Here is a 20,441-nt window from a genome sequence, read left to right as displayed (position 1 = left end):
CAATACACAGTACGGCACCAGCCAGCCTTCTAGACGAAAGAATACAGATAGAAGGAATACTCAATGCTTCCATTATATAAACAAGGGCCCAGTAAAAAAACGTTGAACAAAAAAATTCCGGAGGTTACCGGATGAAAAATTGTGACACAGCTACATAAGCTTTTCTTCTGCTTTGAGAAATCTCGAAAACCATTTGCCCCAAAAAAATTTCAAGATGATCATCCCCCGCATTTTATTTCAAACGCACCTCTCCCCCCACCTTTTCCAGCCCCATATATATAATCTTACCCGCCCAATAACTAATGCACACCCTCACAATTCACATACCATAATCCCACACCTCCCCCCCCCCCCCCACACACACCAGATCCCATTTAAATCACCAACCAATCAACCAACCAAATTGCAAAACCATGTACCAATCCAGAACCGGCAAGCAGCGCAAAACTGGCATGACGTCCACTACCACCACCACCGCAGCCACCTGGACCTGCTGCGAATGCAACACCAGAAACGTCATGATACCGGGTGAAACGTACCCAACGTGCAAAAACACGGTTGTGGTGCTCAAGATCAAAGGTGGGCCGGTAGCTACTGATGTTTGTGGACACGGCCGCTGTGGATGCTGTCGGTGGGAGTTGAAGATGTTTGAGTCGACAAGACACGAAGCTACAGCAGGATAGTTAGTTAGGTGGGTTAGATGGGTAGGTAGAGTAATTGGAGAGATTTGGGATACTTGTGATACTGGTACGGTGAGTGTGCGTGAACTGGTACTTACTTGATGTACCGACGAGCCCGGGCGAGCTAGCTGGTAGCTACCACCTGCCTGGCCCGACCACTAGAAGTGCCGCGATACGGTCTAGACTGCCACAGTAACCGGCCACCCGTTAATTGTGGAAATTAATGACAAGGCATGCATAGCAGGCCGGCTAGGCAGTTCGATCTTTGGATATTTCCAGATCCACGACACCTATTATTTGGGCCGTTATATATGCGCCGCATGCATAGTTTAGTAGATGATAAAGATAGAGAAAGACGTTTAATTAGTAGCAGTTTAGAGTAATAGAATTGAGTTTGAGATTATTGGTCAATTAAGTGGGTTGGAAATTTGATACGGGTATCGTGACCTGGAAGGAACGATCGTAACCCTAACCCAGATATACAGGCACATGTATAACGTGCTTAATTCCGTAATTCTCCTAACCTCCTAACCATGTGATCGTGACGTCTTAAGATCTACCTAGCTGGTGTTTCCAATCATCCATAGACGCCATCTCTCCATCAAAACACCCCCATCAGTGGAACTAAGCCTAACAAGTACCGTCTATCCTCTCTGGATCTCAAATCCCAAATTATTATTCACGACCAGTAAGATCTCAAGCAACGTGGCTAGTTAATTAGATCCTGGTACGTACGGACTGCATATGCCCTCCCTAGTATCAATCATCCCCCAATGAACACTCATGAAGTCTGCTTTACCGCGCGGTACTTGTGAACAAGAAACAGTAGATATATCCCGGCCCTGGCTGCACTCTAGGAGCATAAGATATGTGACTAAGTCGTTTACTGTATAAAAGTGACAAAGTCATAGAGACTAAATGACTAGGTCTTTTAAAATAATCATTTATATGACTACCGTTAATAAATGACTAGTCATTTAGAGGTAAATGTCCTTTTTTTTTTTTTTAATTTATCATTTCAGTTATGATTTATATTATTGCAGATACGGTATATCTCTGTCCGTCGTTATCTCTATCTAGTTCGTATCTTGGTACCGCTGCTCCGGACCGTTGCTGCTGCTGCCACCGTTGCTGCTGCCATTAGCAGTGGATATGCTGCTGATGGTGGTGGTGGCGGTGGTGGTGGTGGTGGCGATGATGATGATGATGAGGTTTTGGAGAGAAGAAGGGAAGGGAGAGACATATTTATAGCTGTAGGATCAGAAATAAGGTTTCACTAGCGTAAAGTTTGAAAATCGCACCCAAAATCTATGATCAATTAGTGGAAAATGACCAAGTAATTTTTCTAAACGACTTGATCATCTATTTTTATCTCTTAGAATGCCGCTTTACTTACAATAAGAATCTGAAAATGCAAGCTGCAAGCACGGATTCAATCTGGTGTAGCTTTTTTCCTATGGCTCAAGACACGATTGAAGGTACATACATGTAGGTGTGTATCCTGTGGCATATAGAATTTCCTCATTAGCGTCGGAATTGGTAGAGATTTAATTGTTTTGCCACAGGATACACACCCACCCACTATCGAGTCTCGAGCCATAGTCTCGAAACCATCTTTGGGTTCTTCTTGCCTACAAGTAGCTGCACCGAATACACTCGGCCGTACTCAGTCTGGAGAGGATTGGCTTGTTAATTGGGTTGGTCGGGTCGGTGAGGTAAGAGCTGATGCCGGTGCCCACCAAACAACAATCACCTACATGTATGTATTTACCAATAACTCCTACATCGATGCCACACACACCACAACCTGTAAAACACAAAGCCACTGGGTAGGTATTGCAATATATGCACTTTAAAGCAAAAAAAAAGAAAAAAATAAATCAGGGCGTGCTAAACTACTTTTATTCCCCGGGCTCGGTTTCCCAGGCTCGGTTTCCCCAGGAATTACAGGCCGGGCCAAATATGGCCGCGCGTTGCAACTTGTCCAAAAGCAAGCCCAGCGGCCAGTCAGTCCAATAAGGTCTTTCCTTATCCAGGGCCACGATATTGGCCTCCGAACAAAAAAAAAAAAACCGCACTAAGCATACGTGTACGTTTCAATTGAATGTTCCTAATTTTTGCAAAAGGTTGCATTGATGGCAGCCGCCATATCTACAACCCCCACCCCTGGATTGAACCATGGACCTTCGACAGGTACAACTTGGCACAACCTCTCGGTGTATCCGGAAGGCGAGTGTTAACCGGTTGGCCACTCGCCCATGTGTGTTGTGGGCGGGAAATGTTATTTGAACGCAACGGCTGATTGCAGATAACCTATTAGGTGATCTGTGATGCCATTGGGTTTAGACTTTTTCTCTACGGGCTACACAATCCTAATGTCGATAAGTATGAGGCAAGACGAGACTATTTTGCACCAAGTCTCGTCTTGCCTTGTCTCGTCCCATCATGGTTTTGGAAGTCTCGAGACCTGAAGTAAGTCTCGAGACGAATCTCAAAACTAATATAAGCTAAACTGAACTCACCACCAAAGTCTCCATATAGTTATTTCCGTGACCCGGTGGTCGATAGTTGTACTACCCCAGTTGCGTATGTAGATCTTAGAATCTTACAACACGGCCTGAGATCCTGTGCTTTGTTGCTCTCGGGTTTAGAGAAGATGTTCCACAATCCTCGCTCCGGCTGCCTTGCATGACCGTGAGGTGGGGTGGTGGATCATGAGCCATCACTCGCGAGATGGACAGGCTCAATGAGACATCTATTCCGGTTTAGTAAGAAATTGGTTCTATCGATGTTTTTTTTCTTGTGTTCTACTAGGTTTGGATCATGTGGAGTCTTGTGGGCGTAAGTGTTAGAGTGGGGTTTGGGTGGTCGTGGTTGTAATAGCATATTGTAGCATGATCAGAGCTATTTCTTAGAAAGATGGCATTGATTAAGATTGGGTTATAACATTGGTTGCAGATCCAAACCAGATCAGAAGGTGTAATAGAGGCCGTTCGGTTGATATATTGGTAGCACACACTGCAAGATCTACGAAACTAGCCAATCACAGGCAAGCACTCACGAGGACGATCAGATATACAGCGAGAAAGAGGTATCATTATATTTAAGATATCTATATGAGATATCAACAGCCAGTTACATTTTTAAATTTTCTAACCCCAGCGAGAAAAAAGAAAGTAAAAAGAAAAATTAGAAAAATTAGAGAGAAAAAGACAACCGAGTGATACCTCATGCCTGAACACCTTATTTCCCAAACTCCTCAAACCCACAACTACCATCATAAAGAAAACCACGATTAGTTGTCCAAGTTAAGCTTCGCAATAGCCCTCGCCATCTTGGCCCTAAGTTTCTGATCCTCCAAGTCCTCGGCGTACGCCATGTCCTTAACGAATCTCGCGATGCGTTCCTGGCGCATAACGTTCAACTTGGCGATAATCTCAAGACGTTCCTCCTCAAGCTTCCTTCTACGGGCCCTCAGGATCGAATCCTTAACTTCAATACCTCCGCACGAAATGCCGAGGTTTTCGTCACCGCAGGGCGGCAGGATATTGGCGCGGAACAGTGCGGTGTCTTCGTCGCCGAGCCTGAGCATGTCCTTGAGGTACTGGGCCCTGAGGCTATAGATGAGGCCGCTGGCAATGCGCTCAGCGGGGCAGGCGGGTTTAGGCGCGTGGAAGCGCTTCCCGCAAAGGGTGCAGGTGGCTCTGCGACAGTTATGGCAGGAAGCAATGGTGAGGTTGATGGCGGTGGGGGGAATGTGGGCGCGGCAAGCAGGGGTTGCGCAGAAGATATTTGTCGGAGGAGGGGGGTAAGGGCAGCGGTTGCCTCTGGAGGTCATTGGGCTCAGGGTGGTCCCGGATAGGTTTGACATTGTTGCGTCTTGATGAAGTGAATTTGATTTGTAGGCGTTGAAGTCTTTTGATGAGGAGAATAGGTCGAAGATTGCGAAAGATGAATCGAAAGCCGAGAAAGACGAATTGAAGTTTTCTTGAGCTACCTCGAGGCTTGAGAGAGAGGAATCGAATTGAAGCTTTCTTAAAGAGCCGAACTGCTCTCAAAGACGATGAACTTGGCCGAAATGCTTCGATGATGATGATGATGATGGAGGTATACAAGAATAGGAGTAGTTGAGCAATATTTATACTAATAACCATTAAGGTGACGTTTCCTTCAATTTTCGCCGACCAACTTTCGCCAACTGTACTCTGCCAAGGGTCTTGGTATTGTGGTGCTGTGTTCTTCGTTGAGGACATATAGACACGATACTGTGTGTTGGGACGAGGGGTAGCTGGCAGTGGGTTAAATGGGTACTGTGTGTTGGTAGTATCGAAGGATGGTGGATGGTGGGTTCAACTGAGAACCTGCGAATCGTGTATGAAGTGTATCTGGAATATATATATAACCACTTCTTTTATATCCCAGTTATTTGTACTTAGAATTCTATTACGGAGTAACAGATTGAATTTATATATATAAAGACCCAGTATGCATTGTACCACAAGCAGCGCTGTGGACATACTCGGGAATCTCAATCCCGTACTTCATGTAACGGTGTTCAGAAGATCAGGACACCTCATCTAGATAACTAGCCGCTGGGACTTCAAATCCTACAGAATCTATCAAATCAATCAGCAAACGCAACAAATTAACCCATCCAAGCTCTTATACTTTGAAAAACAAACCAGTATAGGTCAATGATCGAAAATACAACAATATTTACCTGCCAAGCATTGGTCCTACTAATACGGTTATGCGACAGAGAGCTCTGGTAGGCTGGGTTTCTCCTCGAGTATAGACATGTAGCTGACTATATTGAAGACGGCCAATTCAAATCCAGCCGATCGAGGGGGGGTTACTGAGCAGGCCAGATTCCAAAGCTGAGACCGTGCACATGCGCACTTGTTCAACGCCGCCATGACCAGGCCAGCGTGGGGGTGATACACCTCTTTCGTGGTTCTTCCTTAAGCTTCCCTCTCGTGGCTGTGGCTCAGGGGGTCTAGCTAGGGGCCTGGATTGCTCATCGGGTTACAATACGGAGGGATACATACACTGTGGCTGGGGAAAAAGTATGTATAATACATGTATAGGGTTGAAGGTCCAAAAAGACAGTTTAATTGACACGTTATAGGATTGACTTTTTCAGTCGGGTGTTTACGGGTCTCAGATGTGTATGGGCTAGAGCAGGTACTCTAGAGTACAGGTACAGGTACAGGTACCAGAGACATAACATATCCTGGGTATTGCCGGCGTTACATGTTATGCAATGACATCCCAAGGCTCGCGGATTGGTGCCGCATAAACTGCTATGGATCGGTACCTTTGCCGTCGGGCACTCTACCTACCTCATGTAGTTATACCTATATCACCAAGTATATTACCCACCACCAAGCCCTCCAGGTCATATTCACACCGGTGGCATAGTACAGACCAGCAGGTACAGGACCTCAATCATTACGGCAACGGCAACACTTGCAGTTGTAGCCCCCGAGACGTACGTGCAGCGCAGGTACAGGTCACTCCGTCCCTGTCGCCAGAGTGCCACCCGCACTTGCAGCCGGCGAAGTGCAATTATTGCTACAGGCTGCATCCGATTGGCAGACCCCTAGCTATCGCAGCTCCATGTTGTCTGTCGCTCTCCGTCCGCTGCAGTTGCGGCCAACACAACACAGCTATCGCTAGGGGCGGGAGTTGCCGCGCGAGCGATGGATTTAGAGTTATCTCTGCTCTTGGCAGATCTGATAAGCGACAGCAGAGAAGGAAGGATGGCTCTCGTCACACAGCGCGGGGTGAAGGACAGGGAAAAAAACCCCACCATAGCACACATAAAAAAAAAAGAGAGTGCATCAGAAACACCACAACCACAACCACTCCACTCCACAGCACTGACAGCACCAGCAATCGCAATGGAGAAGGACTCACGCACCGTTGGAATCCTCGGCGGCGGTCAGGTGTGTAGCTGCCCTCCAGTCCATTCTAGTAATATTAGTTTTACATAGATATAATATTAATGGTAGAATTGAACGACCTATAGCTCGGCCGCATGCTCGTCGAGGCCGCCCACAGACTCAACATCAAGACCGTGATCCTCGACGCCCCCAACTCGCCCGCAAAGCAGATCAACGCCCTGCACCCGCACGTCGACGGTTCCTTCTCCGAGCCCTCCGCAATCCGCAAACTCGCCACCGAGTGCGACCTCCTCACCGTTGAGATCGAGCACGTTGACACCCAGATCCTGCAGGAGCTCGAGGAGGCTGGCATCGTCGAGGTATCTCTATATTCTCTACACTACAAACTACATAGCTATATATCTATAATATATACTCACAATGCTCCATCCGCGGTACAATGACAGGTCCAACCATCATGGCAGACAATCCGCGTGATCCAAGATAAATACCTTCAAAAAGAGCACCTCACGCAGCACGGCGTCTCCACCGCGCCCTCCGTCCCACTCACCGACCGGACCCCCGCTGGTCTCGAATCCATCGGGCAGCAATTCTCCTACCCATTCATGCTGAAAGCCCGCACACTCGCCTACGACGGCCGGGGGAACCACGTCGTTGCGTCTGCAGAGGCAGTACCGGCGGCGCTGGAGGCACTGACGTCGGGCGCGCTGTATGCGGAGAAGTGGGTCCCGTTTGTGAAGGAGCTTGCGGTGATGGTTGTGCGCAAGAAGGACGGCAGCGTGGTGAGCTACCCGACGGTGGAGACGGTGCATGAGGAGAACATCTGCAAGCTGGTGTATGCGCCGGCGAGGGTGGGGCAGAAAGTACAGGATGCGGCGAGGAGGCTGGCGGAGAAGGCGGTTGGGTGCCTGTGGGGTGCGGGGGTGTTTGGTGTTGAGATGTTCTTGCTGCCGGATGGTATTTGGACCCCCCGGGAGTCCCTTAATATACAGCTAGAATTGTATGGCTAACTGACTATCCCCACCAGGCAACCTCATGATCAACGAGATCGCCCCGCGCCCCCACAACTCGGGCCACTACACAATCGAAGCATGCCCGACCTCCCAATACGAGGCGCACATCCGCGCCATCACTGACCTCCCGCTCCCCTCGCACTCAACCGCGCTCTCCACGCCCTCCACAAACGCCATCATGCTCAACCTCCTCGGCCCGCGCTACCTTACCGTCGCGCACGCCGCGCTCTCCACCAAAGGCGCCACCGTCCATCTCTACGGCAAAGGCGCCGCCAAGCCCGCCCGCAAAATGGGCCACATCACCCTCCTCGCCGGCAGCATGGCCGAGGCCGTATACCAAATCCAGCCGCTCATCGACCTTGCCGACGGCCGCACCTCCACCACCCCCACCGCCGCCCCTACCACAAAAGCAGAGCCGAACCCCGTGGTGGCAATCATCATGGGCTCCGACTCGGACCTGCCCGTGATGAAGGCCGGCGCCGAGATCCTGAAGCGCTTTAACGTCCCGTTCATGGTGTCGATCGTGTCGGCGCACCGCACGCCCGACCGCATGGTCACGTTTGCGAAGGAGGCGCGCGCGAAGGGCATCAAGGTTGTGATTGCGGGCGCGGGCGGGGCCGCGCATTTGCCCGGGATGGTGGCGGCGATGTTGACGCTGCCCGTGGTGGGTGTGCCCGTGAGGGGGAGCACGCTGGATGGTGTGGATAGTTTGCATAGTATTGTGCAGATGCCGGTATGTATTTTCCTTCTTCTTCATTGTATTTGTGAAATTGAATGGTGCTGATATACAATGGTGATTGACAGCGCGGTGTCCCCGTCGCGACGGTCGCAATCAATAACTCCACCAACGCCGCGCTGCTGGCGCTGCGGATCCTGTCGGTGGAGGACAGCGAGCTGGGGCGGGGCGTGAGGAGCGCGCTGGAGAAGTATGTGGACGATATGGAGAGCGAGGTGATGGCCAAGGTGGAGAGGCTGGAGGGCGGCGGGTGGGAGGAGTATGTGGTGAAGAAGTAGGCGGACAGACTGGAAATGGGTATATAGAATGGGTAGATAGCTATGGTTGCAATTGATAGCTGGAATTGCAATTGACTGCTACATTAGGGACTGGTGCATGCGAGTGAGTGAGTGAGATGCTATGAATGAGGTGTGAGTGAGAAGCCATGAACCCGTCTACACTACCCGCCACACCGGGCGGCGAGTGAGTGATAACCCTACCAAGCTTTCCCTCTCGCCCTCGCGATCCAATACAATCCGATGCGATGCGATCCCCCCCTCCGCCCACCCGGGTCCACAAACACGTTTAACCGCCCCCTCTCGCTCTCTCGTTCCGTTCGCCAATTCAATTATATGTTTAAATCACGGACCGCGCGATTGGATGGGGGCAATGTTTCAGAGAAACCAGGGAGCAGGGAAGGCACCACTATATCTTAAACGCCGCAATTCAGCTAGTCAAGTCAACCGTTGGAAGCTATCGATCGTATTTATTTATTCTCTCCGGCTGTTGACTGCATTGGTTGGTCAAGATGGAATTGCCGTAGGTAGTAAGTAGCATTACCAGGTAGAAGGCCTAGTGAACCGGGAGACTTACTTTCTCTTGGGATTTGAGCCTTGGGTGTGCAGAGGGCAGTAGAGTAGAGTGTGCTTCTATAGGCACGGTACTGGTTCTATGCAGGTGTTGTTCTAGGTGTTTGTTCTATTAGATCCTAGATCCACGTTCAATCCAGGCACGATATCTCATCCCTAGGCCTCCTCATCCCATCCCATCCCTCCCATGGCTATCCCTCATACCGCCATATCCGGGTGTAGGGATCGATAAGTATCGATTCCACTCTATCTACCTAATCTACTCAATGTAGGGATTGATTTCACTCAATCTAGGTACCTATCTAATGTAGGGGCCACGCTGCAGACCGGATACATATACATATACGAGAGAGAAAAAATATTTCTCCGCGCCGCATTTCACCGCGATCGAGACAGAAAGAGGGGTGGTGGTGTGTTTGTTTATTCTCCGGCGCGCTTTTTTTTTTGATTATTTGTTTTTTTCTCTCTCTAGTCGGTTGTTTTGTTTCATGCCTAGGCAGGCAGGGAGGGAGATTTGATATGGTATGATACGGTACGATGGTGTTATTGTATTTAGGTTAGGTGTTATGAGTAGGTATTGGAATGGACCATGGTATGGGGTGAGATGGGTGCGAGGTGCGTGCTGTGCTGTAGGGCTGAGATATGGGGTCTGGGGATTGGGATTGGGATTGGGGTTTTGAGATTGGGGTTGAGATTGAGGGTTGAGATTTGGCTTACTCGTAATACTAATACCATCTTCTCGAAATTATGACTGAGAGCTTTACGAGCTCGGTGTTCATATAACCCTCTTCTTTCTATATTGCCCATTTCAATTTCACGATCAAAGTTTGTGGTTGGGGGCTCACGTAAGGTTAAAGGGAAGCAAAGTGAAGTTAAGGGATCGAAGGGGATGTTCTATGTAGGTAAATAGACGAGGCTGCTCATGCTCATCTCGTTCATTTAAATTCCTTCTGGCATGCTGCCCAACCCGGTAACGCCAATAAACCGTCGGCTGCCCAATGGGAAAAGCAAAAGAGAAATGCGTCTCGCTCCCTTCCTGTCGCTTGCATCAATCACATCGCGAGCGAGCAGCAGCAGAGACGGGTAAGTGTAACCGGCAAAGAGAGGGAGAGAGTGCAGCAAAGAAAAGAAAGAAAGCACTACCCCGTAATCGTAATCGTAACACGAAATAACGGTCATCATGAAGTTAGAGGAAATGAGAAAATAACATCATCATAAACAGTCGTCATTTCGCTCACCACTCTACGTACCCGGAGTGGAGTGGAGTGGAGAAAGAAAGAAAAAACCAGTTTTGTTTTTTATGCTTTCTTTGAGCGCGCAATAAACAAGGCCAGTGGAAGCCGTTACCTGTTTGCGAAGACCTGGAGGCGGGTGTCAGGTGCCTGGCGGCGGCGGGGGTGGAGGAGGGAGGGGATATGGATTATGGATGAATGGGGAAAGGGTTGGCTTGGAAAGGCAGGCAGGGGCGCAAGGACCATGAACGGGAAATTGGACCACCATTGGTGTGTGACTTTTTTGCTTTCTTTCTTGTCTTGGTTGTCTTGTCTTTGAGTCCTGAGTCCCAAAGCTCCCCAGCTGGATCACAGGAAAAAAGGTTTATGGGAGGAGGGGACTGTTTTAGTTTGTGAATTAAATAATTTGTAATTTGGAATAAACTAGTTTGTTAGTTTGTGTGTAGTGGAGGCTGTGCTGCTACTTTTTGTGGAGTTTCGGAGAGGAGAGGTACGTACCTAATTGCTTTACTAGTTAGTATGGAGAGAGAGGTATGGAGGTGGTGGCTGTTCCAGTTGCTGGCAGCATCCAATCCGCATCATCTCATCACATCGTCATCGTCGTTGGTTTTCAAAGTACCTATCCTCGTGATGCATTTATTCGAGGCTGATGCAGACAGATGAAGGTAGGAGGCGGGTTTACGCAACATCCCGGGGTGAGGGGATTGAGGGGATTGAGGGGCGGATGTGATGGGGGTGGTGGTGGTAGTGGTGGTGGTGGTGGTGGTGGTGGATCGTGGACATGGAGTAGGTAGTTGGATAGATGGATGATTGATTGAGCGCCTCCCTCTTGCTTCTTGCCTCTCGCCTCTCGCCTCGTGAGAAAAAAGCAGAAGGAAGGGCAACAGTAAGTCAGTAAGTCAGTAAGTCAGTCAGTCGTCTCCTTCATGCGCGGGAGTTTTTCTTTGGTAACGTCGTCGAGTGAGGACCCGCGCGCGCATGCAGAGCGTAGGTACGGTACTCTACTGCTCATGTAGGTTTACCTACATGTTACTAGTTTGAGTAGTAGCAAGAGTCGTCCCCTGCAGCTCACACGCGACCGATCAACTGCTAGGACCAGGCCAATATGAACTCTTGGGGTCCCTTCTGGTCTAAAGTACTTAACTCCCGGGGCAGCCCACACCCACATTAACCCCCGGGCCTACAATTGCAACCCTACTACCTCCCCCTACATACATCATACATATACACTGAGGTCCCTGCCCTACGCAGAGTTCGGTCCTCCCTTCCTCAATCCCCATTCATCCTCCTTCATATAAGCTACCAACGGTACCGTCGTTTCGTTACCGCTGGTTCTGTTTTTTTGTATCATTTTACTTTCTTTCTTTCTTCTTGCTCCCTTTGCATCATCATTCACTCACTCGCTCGCTCGCTCACTCGTACTCACTCGCTATAACATACAATACAATACTTGAAGTACATTACAATACAATACATTGCATTGCATTGCGGACATTACCACGAACCCCTACCTACATCATTCTACTACGACTCCCTTCTTCCCCCCCATAGTATACATTATACATCTCCTCTACCTCCGAATAACCTCACCCTTCCTTCCTCCTCCTTCCTTCCTTACCCAACAAGCATCAAGGACCAATTCACAAAACAGCCACCATGACAATGATAGAAACTGAGACACGCCAACCGGTGGCAGCAGCACCTCCCTCCCGCTACCGCACTATTCGCAGGAAGCTAGCCAACACTCCCACAGCAGCCACTGTAGAAGCTCCGGCAGCTCCAATTGCCCAATCGTCTTCCTCGAAATATGAGAGCAACCACAACCACCATAACAACAGCAGCCATCCCTCAAATGCTACCTCACAGCCAATAACTCGGCAGCCGTCAAAGTTCAGACAGATCCTCCGTCTCAACACCAAGGAGGTCTCGCCGCCCCCTGCACCGATCCCACAGTCCGCTCCCGCTACGCTACCCCGTCCGAATAAGCTCACAAAGAGCCATTCACAGTCTCCGCCAAAGAAGGTTTACACAAAGAGGGATGAGATTATCGACCAGACGCTGGAGAAGTTGATGGGGTCTTCGGCGACAGAGAAATACTCGCCTTACAATGAATTGGTGAGCCAACAATTACCCCCTAATCCCCCTTGATTTCCCCGGATTCGAGGACATGCATTATTTCTATAAATCGATTTCTGATATGTGGAGCTCTTTGTTTAAGCTGCAGAATGTGTGCTTTTTTTTTGTGCGTGGTAGTTTGTGCTGACCTCTCCCCTCTTTGTGCTAGAATTACGATTTTAAGGTTCCTTGTCACCTCGACACAGGAGTTGTGGAGCAGATGGGCACATGCAACACCACAGATGCAGACCTGTTCCTGAAGCGGGCGAGACCTCGCAAAGAACGCATCCTGCTTGAATCATGGCCAACACTGGGGCTTCAGCGACAAGTCCGTCATTTCGAGCTGATTAGTGATGTTGTTGCCACCTGGGATCCGGAGAACACCCGTTGTCACCTGAGGGTCGAGAAGTGGGCTTGGGGACAAACAAATCTCAATGTCAAAGAGTTTCCCAAGGAAGAGCCAGCCAGTGGGGTTGCGCAGTTCCACTACTACAACAACGCGGAAAAGAAGTGGTCCCGGCGGTGGATCAGACTCGGGAACGGCTCGGTTCGGATCGCCAAAAAGGACAGGCCGACGGAGAAGGATTTCACGCAAACAATTTCACTTGAGTCGTTTGACGCCTACACGTTTTCGGACCCGCATCACCCCAGCGAGCGCTTGAGGTGCCCGACAAAGTACTGCTTCGCGCTCAAGTCCCAACATCAGCTAAGCTTGTTTGGCGAGGGCGCCGTTTACTGTCACTACTTTGCTGCAGAGAACGAGGCACAGATGGCGGAGTGGTTCAGTTTGATTAGGGATTTCAAGAGCCGCTTGATCGCGGAGAAAAGGGATCTCGCATGGTGGACCGCCGTCGAATCCGATTCAGATGCTCGGTCCGCTAGTGCAAAGACGGCATCCCCTGCCGGGTCCCCTGGCCGTGGACGTCATCGGCAGAAACCCCTGATATCACCGGAGGATCTGGCACAACCGCCTGCGATGGAAATTCAAAGGGGGAAGAGTGTACGTCATGATAAATCAATTACAAGGTCGAAAACTAGAAGGAATAGGAGCCCTTCGGCAAGATCGCCAAAGGCGCCAGAAAGCCACTCGGATGACGGAAAGGTATTTTCTCCGGGGGGTTTACTGGGTTCAGACTATGAGGACAAGAGGCGCCTTGCACAGATGGCTTTCAAGGAAGAGCGATCGCAACCGCATAATGAATTTGCTCTAAATGCACAGGCACAGGCGCCGCCGCCTCCAGGCCACCGTCAGCCCTTGGTGGATACATCATCCTCATCATCTAAGCCCCTACAGAGGGCTGGAACTGTTGTTTCTAGGCCATCAACTGCGCACAAACAAGCGGGTACCCTTCTAAATTTCCACCAAGATGAGCCGGTTCCAGCGCTCCCTCATCACAGCCGGCGAGGAAGAGGCCACACTGTGTCGGGACAGGACACAAAAGCGAAAGGCGGGCTGATTTCGCTCGTAAAGTCTGACCTACCACCAATTCCAACCTACCAGATGAGCAGCCATACCAAGAGGCCCAACACAGGGAAGGGAAGGGGTCATCGTGGGGAAAGTGATGATGAGCAAACAGCGTTCACTGGTACAGGGCTATTGTCACATGGTTATCACAGCGCTGGAGCTACAACGATGGGTCATGGGGTTGCGAACGGGCGGGATGCCATTGGAAAGAATGGGGAGATTACACCATTGCTGGGTGCTGGTCAGAAAAGCATGTTTGCTCCCGGGAGTCTGCTGGAAAAGAGAGAAAGAGAGTTGGGTCCTGCGAGACCAATTATCGACAGAGATACGCACTCGTCGGATGATGAATAATGAGTGCGCGCTGGAAATGTTCTGTTGTCATTGATTGACTCTGAACTGACGTGATTAACGATCAACGGGTTCGCAAAAGTTTGTAAACGTTTAATGAATGTCGATTGTTCTGACGCACAAAAGTTCGGGGGTCTTTAGCAATCAGCTGTCATTTTTTTTGTTCACGGCTTTTTTCTTTTTTTATTGTTTACTGGCTTTTCTTTTTCATAGTGCATTGCTTGCTTTTTTGTTTCCCCTTTTTTGTTTGCTTTTCTTGTATCATTATTATTTGCTACTTTAGTTCTGTGTTCCGCACAGCGCTTGGTACACTGGGTTCGGTTGCATTTGATATCATGGCTGTACTACTTACCTCAGGGGTCGTTTTTCCTTTTTTACTCTTTCTTTTTTCATTATTATTAAGATTATGACTGGGGGGTACCTGGTCGTCACCCAATTTCTTGCCGTTTTTTATTTTATTATTCGTCCGTTTTTCTTCTGGGCTTTTGGCATGTATTATTATTTACTATCTCTTTATCGTCTGGGTTTCTGATATTGGGAGGCGTGGTTTTATTCGAGACCTGTCTAGCGTGAGATAGGAGGTGGGGTGCGGGGGGCCGGCCGGAGAAATAGATTATAGTATAGGAGTGTGTTCTATCCAAGAGTACACTTGTACCTAGCTTGAGCGTTCTTAGTAATGATAATTATTGCATGATCATGACACGATGGGGCGTGTATTGTTTCTTGTGCTGGTGGGCCGGTAGCCACTGAAGCGGTCTTGGCAGATTGATAAAATGGTTGATATCACGATCTATGATGTTTTTGGCTCTGCATCTGGGCATTGGCTTTCAGCGCGCGAGTAATGGATAGGGTCGTCAAACATGCCACTGTTTGCCAGATTATGGGATATTTTGTTTTACAGCCTTGCGATATATACACTCTAGCCAGACAGAATAAAAACTCCGGCAAATATTGCATGAATATGTAGTAGTGCTAGGCGCTCTATAGCTAGCCAGTGCTGTTATTAAAATAATGTATATGATGAGGTGCATAATTATAACTGGACCATGCAAGAGGAGAGATGAGATAAAGAGATATGTGGTATGACAAGATAGCCATATAAATAGCCACCAGATCCGAGAACCAGTCTTTCCCTCGAGCTCATCATCAAGTCTTAATTGTGTGATATATGCTCTGTCCGTCACACAATGATTCAGTCGTAGTATTTGTGGCCCAATATGCAATTCTAGACCAATTAGGACCACTCATGGTACATACGTAAGAAGTCGCACTTCCTCGTCCAAACTTTGGGCCCGTCCCCAGCCTCTCCGACTAGTAGGATCTCTAGATTATCCTTATCCAACCATAATCATAAGGCTACAACCCTGCCATCTTATTACAATATTGGTAGTCAGTAATTCAGTAGAACGAGTACTAGTGCGCCCCTCACGTGATAACCAATTAATAGCGTAGAACTGTTACCCTACCCGCCGCACCCACGACTCGAACTTTTTCACGCTCCAGAAAATTACCTGCACAAGCACGTTACCTCGCCCACAAGCTCCCCCACAACCACACACAGACACACCACTACCACTACACAGGCACAAACATCACAATGGGAGTCAACAAGAAAACCCGCAAGTTCGCCCAAGTCAAGCGCGTCATCTCGTCCCGCGACTCGCGCCTCAAAAAGAACCAGCTCAAGCAAGCCACCGCCATGCCCAAAAAAGACAAGTCCGCCGAAGTCGTCCGCGAAATGTATTATTCACCGCCACTCTTCCCCCCATTCCACCTGCACGTCTTGCTAATTATACCATCTCTACAGTCCACAAGTTGCATCGTCGCTCTTCTTCCAGTTCAACGAGGCCCTCCGCCCGCCATACTCGGTCCTGGTCGATACCAATTTCATCAACTTCAGCATCCAGAAGAAGCTGGAGCTTATTCAGGCCATGATGGACTGTCTGTATGCCAAGGCGACGCCGGTCATTACTGACTGTGTCATGGCGGAGCTGGAGAAGTTGGGGCCGCGGTATCGGATTGCGCTCAGGATTGCGAGGGACCCGAGGTTTGAGAGGGTCAAGTGTGACCATAAGGGTACCTATGCAGATGACTGCATTGTGAATCGGGTCATGCAGCATAAGTGAGTTTTTCTCCGGAAGGCGATGGGCGTGGGGGGTGTGGTGCTAATGGGGAGTAGGATCTATATTGTGGCGACGAACGATAAGGATTTGAAGAGGAGGATAAGAAAGATTCCAGGTGTGCCTATCATGACGTGTGGGACGGGGAAGTATGTGCATCTGGTTCTGTGGTTGATGTGGATGTTCTAGTTTACTGACGGTTTGGTTGTGACAGATATGTTATCGAGCGCCTCCCCGACGCGCCGGAGAAATAGAGAACTTTCTCGATGGTGTAGATTATGGGTCCATTTTTTTTTTCTTTTCCTAAAAAAAAAGTATAATGAAGGGAAAAAGTGTTTTTTGTTTTCTGGTTTGCAAATCGGAGTTTTGTAAATTTCCTTTTTTTAGTTTTATATTGTAAATACCTAGTATGTCTTATCTACATATTACACTGCCCAAATTCCTCGTCAGTACAGTAAATATTTAGTCAAAACATGACCAGTCACGACTTCTCACTCGCCCCACATTCCCACCGCTGCTAGCCAGACTACTGCACCAGATCTCACAAGACCCAACAACTTTAACACACCGCTTACTGTGTACCCTACCGCATCGCGGTACCAAAACGATAACGGGCCCGAACCACCCAGAACCCTGCCAATGTCTCAGACACTCCCTCCTCCCCCCACACCTGCACGATCCAAGTTTCCACGCAAAAACCCCAGCAGCAGCCTTCAGCCGGGGCAATTGGTCTTGTTTGGTTTTGGCCGACCAAGACACACACACAACCCAACCATGCGGCTCCTGGTGATTTGTTCACTCCATGTCTCACACACACATACCCAGCGCGCCTGGCTGGGCGCCAGTGGATCGTCGGGACGCTACCGTGGGTCTTGGACGATTGGGTAAGTGGAAGAGGAGGAGGACATCGTGGTCTGTAGTGTACCACAAAAACTCGAAGAATTCGCTAGCTCCGTGAGATCAAAATTACTTCTATGGGAAACATCTGACGTAGATCGATGCCATCCAACCAACCACTCGAGAGGTAATCCCTGGACGGAGCTAGCGAATTTCTCGAGGTTTTGCGGTACCTACATGTTGGCTGGCGATGGGCGGCGTGGGTAAGATCGTGCGTGTGCCGGTGTGATGCAGAGCGATGTGGACGTGTACGGGCGAATGAAAGGCGGTATCGATATCGATAGAAGGAAGTACTTGAAGGTTTTAGACTCGAGGGCTGGTGGTGGTGGCGCATGTGCTGGTGGTGCACGTGGAAATATGGAGTATATATATTCGAGGTACAGATATACATACGTGTTGAAGTGCAGAAGTATATTTATGCGCGTCCAAGACTGTGTGTGTAGGCTGGCCTCCGTTTGGATTCGGTTTGCAGGAAAGAACACTTCTTGTTGAGCTTGTGAGTTGGACTGAATGCTGCGGAATTGGGGAGCTGGGCTTTGATGGCCCCATATCGGAGGTGAAACATCAGGGCTACGGGGATTCTCGGCTGGGAATTTCTATAATTAGGAGGAAAGCGGTCGAGTGATAGACTGTGAAGACGCGCAGCGTGTGGGAAAACAAGTCTTTGCTAACTTGTGATAAGGCTTCTGTACTGCCAGATGGATTTTCATAAGTGGTCATTGTAGTTAGTGCTCCTACGCACATATATATCCTCATAGGCTGGATAGAAAGATCTAGCCGGGGCAGTAAGGGCTATTATCAAAACTACACTTGGGATTTAAGTTGTTTATTCCTTGATTTTCTTCCTTTCCTTCTTTTTTCCTCTTGAGCTTGGTGCACATATACAATGTCTGAGCTTGCAAAGTGTTGAAAATATGACATCCTTGAGCCAAGGCTGACGATGTAATCGAGATGATTCTGATCACAGACTATCACTCGCCAATAGAAACGGGCCTGGCCAGCCTTCCGTTGCGCAGTGTGCGCTGATTCTTCGACTGCGCGCATATGGCAGACGAGTATCCAATAAAGCTAACCAATAGAACTCTTTCCTGGTATAAAGAATCCGATTGTTCTATCTAGATAAACTTCAAGGCAATTAATTGCAAGAAGCGAAGGATTCGGAAATATCGCCGATTGGGTTGTGTGCAGACTAAAGATCTTCGTTCTGATATCCCTCCGATTGACCAGTGAGAACTGATCAGGAGTCATCTCTCAGGGCCATTATATGATATGTTCGATAATATCGATTGTTGAGAACTTATATAATTATGCACTTATTCTGCACTATGTACAGAGTGGGCTGAAAACAAGTATAGTACTTCAGACCAAGATAAACTTGAAAGCTGTCATTGGCCTCACTTTGCACGCCCTCTAGGAGACGGAGATCGATGACCTAACTACTTGAGTTGTTTTGATATCTAGATTGACTGGTCCTCAAAATGACCTCAATCAGACCAGGCCGGGCCGACGGGCATTGGAGCTAGACAAGCTAGAGTTCCTTAAAGACGGTCCTAACATCCGTCTTCATCATCCCCTCATGGTCACGTCACCGCATAAAGATTTACCCTAGGTAAAATTGTATTTTATGAGAAAAGGACATAAATACTTGCAGTTTGATAGGGCATATTTGGTCCTCGGGTGTCCTTCCGTACTGTACTCATCCTTGGAATTTAGTGATTCAAATAACTCAAACTTCGATCTGGACCTTACAGAACAACACCGTAGCAAAACAAGGCACAAGAATATAGACCATTAAGATCGATATCGGTGACCAGAAGCCAGGACTGAGACAGGACCAAGAGGAGCTCCGAGCTTCTTATATGTGTGGGGGGTACATGTGCAATGTATCCCATCTAACCTAGCAAGCTAATCAATGATTGATAGTTTATACGACTTCTATTGGCTCGGTTAAAGGTGATCAATCAAGATTGAATGTCTAATCACCCGCATGCACACGTGTTTGGAAAAAGCAAGATGCTTTAAAGAATAAAAATTGTATTCGGAATCTGCTTCGCTAGTCTTAAGCTTTATCACCACTGATAGCTTCGGCCGGAGCTCAGATGAAACTTTTAGTTAGGTATTTAGGCATGATAAAGTCGACTATCTAACCTCTCGATCTATAATTGTGGCTTTTTTTTTCTCTCTAGAACATTCATATATGTATTTCCTGCATGAACTGGGATCGATCCTAGATCCTCTCGCATATTGAGCCTGGGAGATGCCGATAAATGAGGAGCCCTTGAATAAGTACCCGAGAACGATGGGAAATAAGATATATCTTTCAAGATAAGATAATACCACCCGTGCCTCTGGACCCTAGTTCGGTCCAGCAGGATATACTCTACTCGGTGTTAGTTAGTAACACTATATTTTGACGATTTAAGAAGGGTGCTTATCGTGGCCCTGCCTTTTACCCTTGATACTATGTGTTCTTAAAGCAAATTAATATATCCTGCTGGTCTTACATTAACATCATGACCAACGTGACCGGTATCCCAACTTAGTTCGCTACATATACCACGACCATGGCCGCCGGCCATCAACGACTTCACTATCAACTTGTGGGTTATCCTTGACAACTTCATCGCTAGCTTCTAACATTTTAAAGTCTTAAAAAGGCTAACACAGGCCAAAATAAAATACAATTCATAATTACTCATGTATCTATCTACATTAAAAAAAGACAATCTATAAAAAAAGAAACCTACAAAAATACGTATATAAAAAAAGAAACCCTAACCCACCGTCAAATGCTCCAACTGTAGCTTCGCCGGCTCCCGTCCCCAAAAATTGGAACGGGGAAATCGATTGAAGAGCCATGTTCTCAACTCAAAATAGCTAAGCCGGGAGACAGGAATTCGGAGGAGTGGTGTGCTGCTGAGGGGTATATAGTACTCCTGGCTGGCGACTAGCCTGGAAGCAGCACTATATGGAGTTTTAAAGAGATGGGAAACTACAAATTTGTAGCGGTAATTATATAAAGACTTGCCAAGACGGTTTTATTTTGGTCGCTATTAGGATCGGTCCCCTAGTGCAACCTTG

General features: G+C 48.3%; 5 protein-coding genes across 5 annotated transcripts; 4 read left to right on the top strand and 1 right to left on the bottom strand.

Moving 5' to 3' along the window:
* Nucleotides 1–3,975: 3,975 nt before the first annotated feature.
* On the bottom strand, nucleotides 3,976–4,551 carry H6S33_004050 (uncharacterized protein; the record flags this gene model as incomplete). The annotated part of the gene is made up of 1 exon (XM_044835415.1): nucleotides 3,976–4,551. One exon carries the CDS (start codon nucleotides 4,549–4,551, stop codon nucleotides 3,976–3,978), a length of 576 nt encoding a protein of 191 aa, XP_044691584.1.
* Nucleotides 4,552–6,583: 2,032 nt separating this feature from the next.
* On the top strand, nucleotides 6,584–8,613 carry H6S33_004049 (uncharacterized protein; the record flags this gene model as incomplete). Its single annotated transcript, XM_044835413.1, has 5 exons — nucleotides 6,584–6,628; nucleotides 6,712–6,945; nucleotides 7,033–7,543; nucleotides 7,614–8,332; nucleotides 8,404–8,613. 5 exons carry the CDS (start codon nucleotides 6,584–6,586, stop codon nucleotides 8,611–8,613), a joined length of 1,719 nt encoding a protein of 572 aa, XP_044691583.1.
* Nucleotides 8,614–10,659: 2,046 nt separating this feature from the next.
* Nucleotides 10,660–11,524, top strand: H6S33_004048 (uncharacterized protein; the record flags this gene model as incomplete). The annotated part of the gene is made up of 7 exons (XM_044835412.1): nucleotides 10,660–10,685; nucleotides 10,751–10,803; nucleotides 10,862–10,905; nucleotides 11,075–11,205; nucleotides 11,288–11,317; nucleotides 11,377–11,427; nucleotides 11,509–11,524. 7 exons carry the CDS (start codon nucleotides 10,660–10,662, stop codon nucleotides 11,522–11,524), a joined length of 351 nt encoding a protein of 116 aa, XP_044691582.1.
* A 547-nt stretch (nucleotides 11,525–12,071) lies between these two features.
* H6S33_004047 (uncharacterized protein) lies at nucleotides 12,072–14,346 on the top strand (the record flags this gene model as incomplete). The annotated part of the gene is made up of 2 exons (XM_044835411.1): nucleotides 12,072–12,530; nucleotides 12,700–14,346. 2 exons carry the CDS (start codon nucleotides 12,072–12,074, stop codon nucleotides 14,344–14,346), a joined length of 2,106 nt encoding a protein of 701 aa, XP_044691581.1.
* A 1,594-nt stretch (nucleotides 14,347–15,940) lies between these two features.
* On the top strand, nucleotides 15,941–16,717 carry H6S33_004046 (uncharacterized protein; the record flags this gene model as incomplete). Its single annotated transcript, XM_044835410.1, has 4 exons — nucleotides 15,941–16,083; nucleotides 16,151–16,465; nucleotides 16,523–16,612; nucleotides 16,678–16,717. The coding sequence occupies 4 exons, from the start codon at nucleotides 15,941–15,943 to the stop codon at nucleotides 16,715–16,717; spliced, it is 588 nt and encodes a 195-aa protein (XP_044691580.1).
* Between the last annotated feature and the right edge of the window lie 3,724 nt (nucleotides 16,718–20,441).

Source organism: Morchella sextelata (assembly GCF_020137385.1).
Source record: "Morchella sextelata strain SCLS chromosome Unknown scls_16, whole genome shotgun sequence".
NCBI lineage: Eukaryota > Fungi > Ascomycota > Pezizomycetes > Pezizales > Morchellaceae > Morchella > Morchella sextelata.
This window is presented reverse-complemented; position numbering and strand designations above follow the sequence as displayed.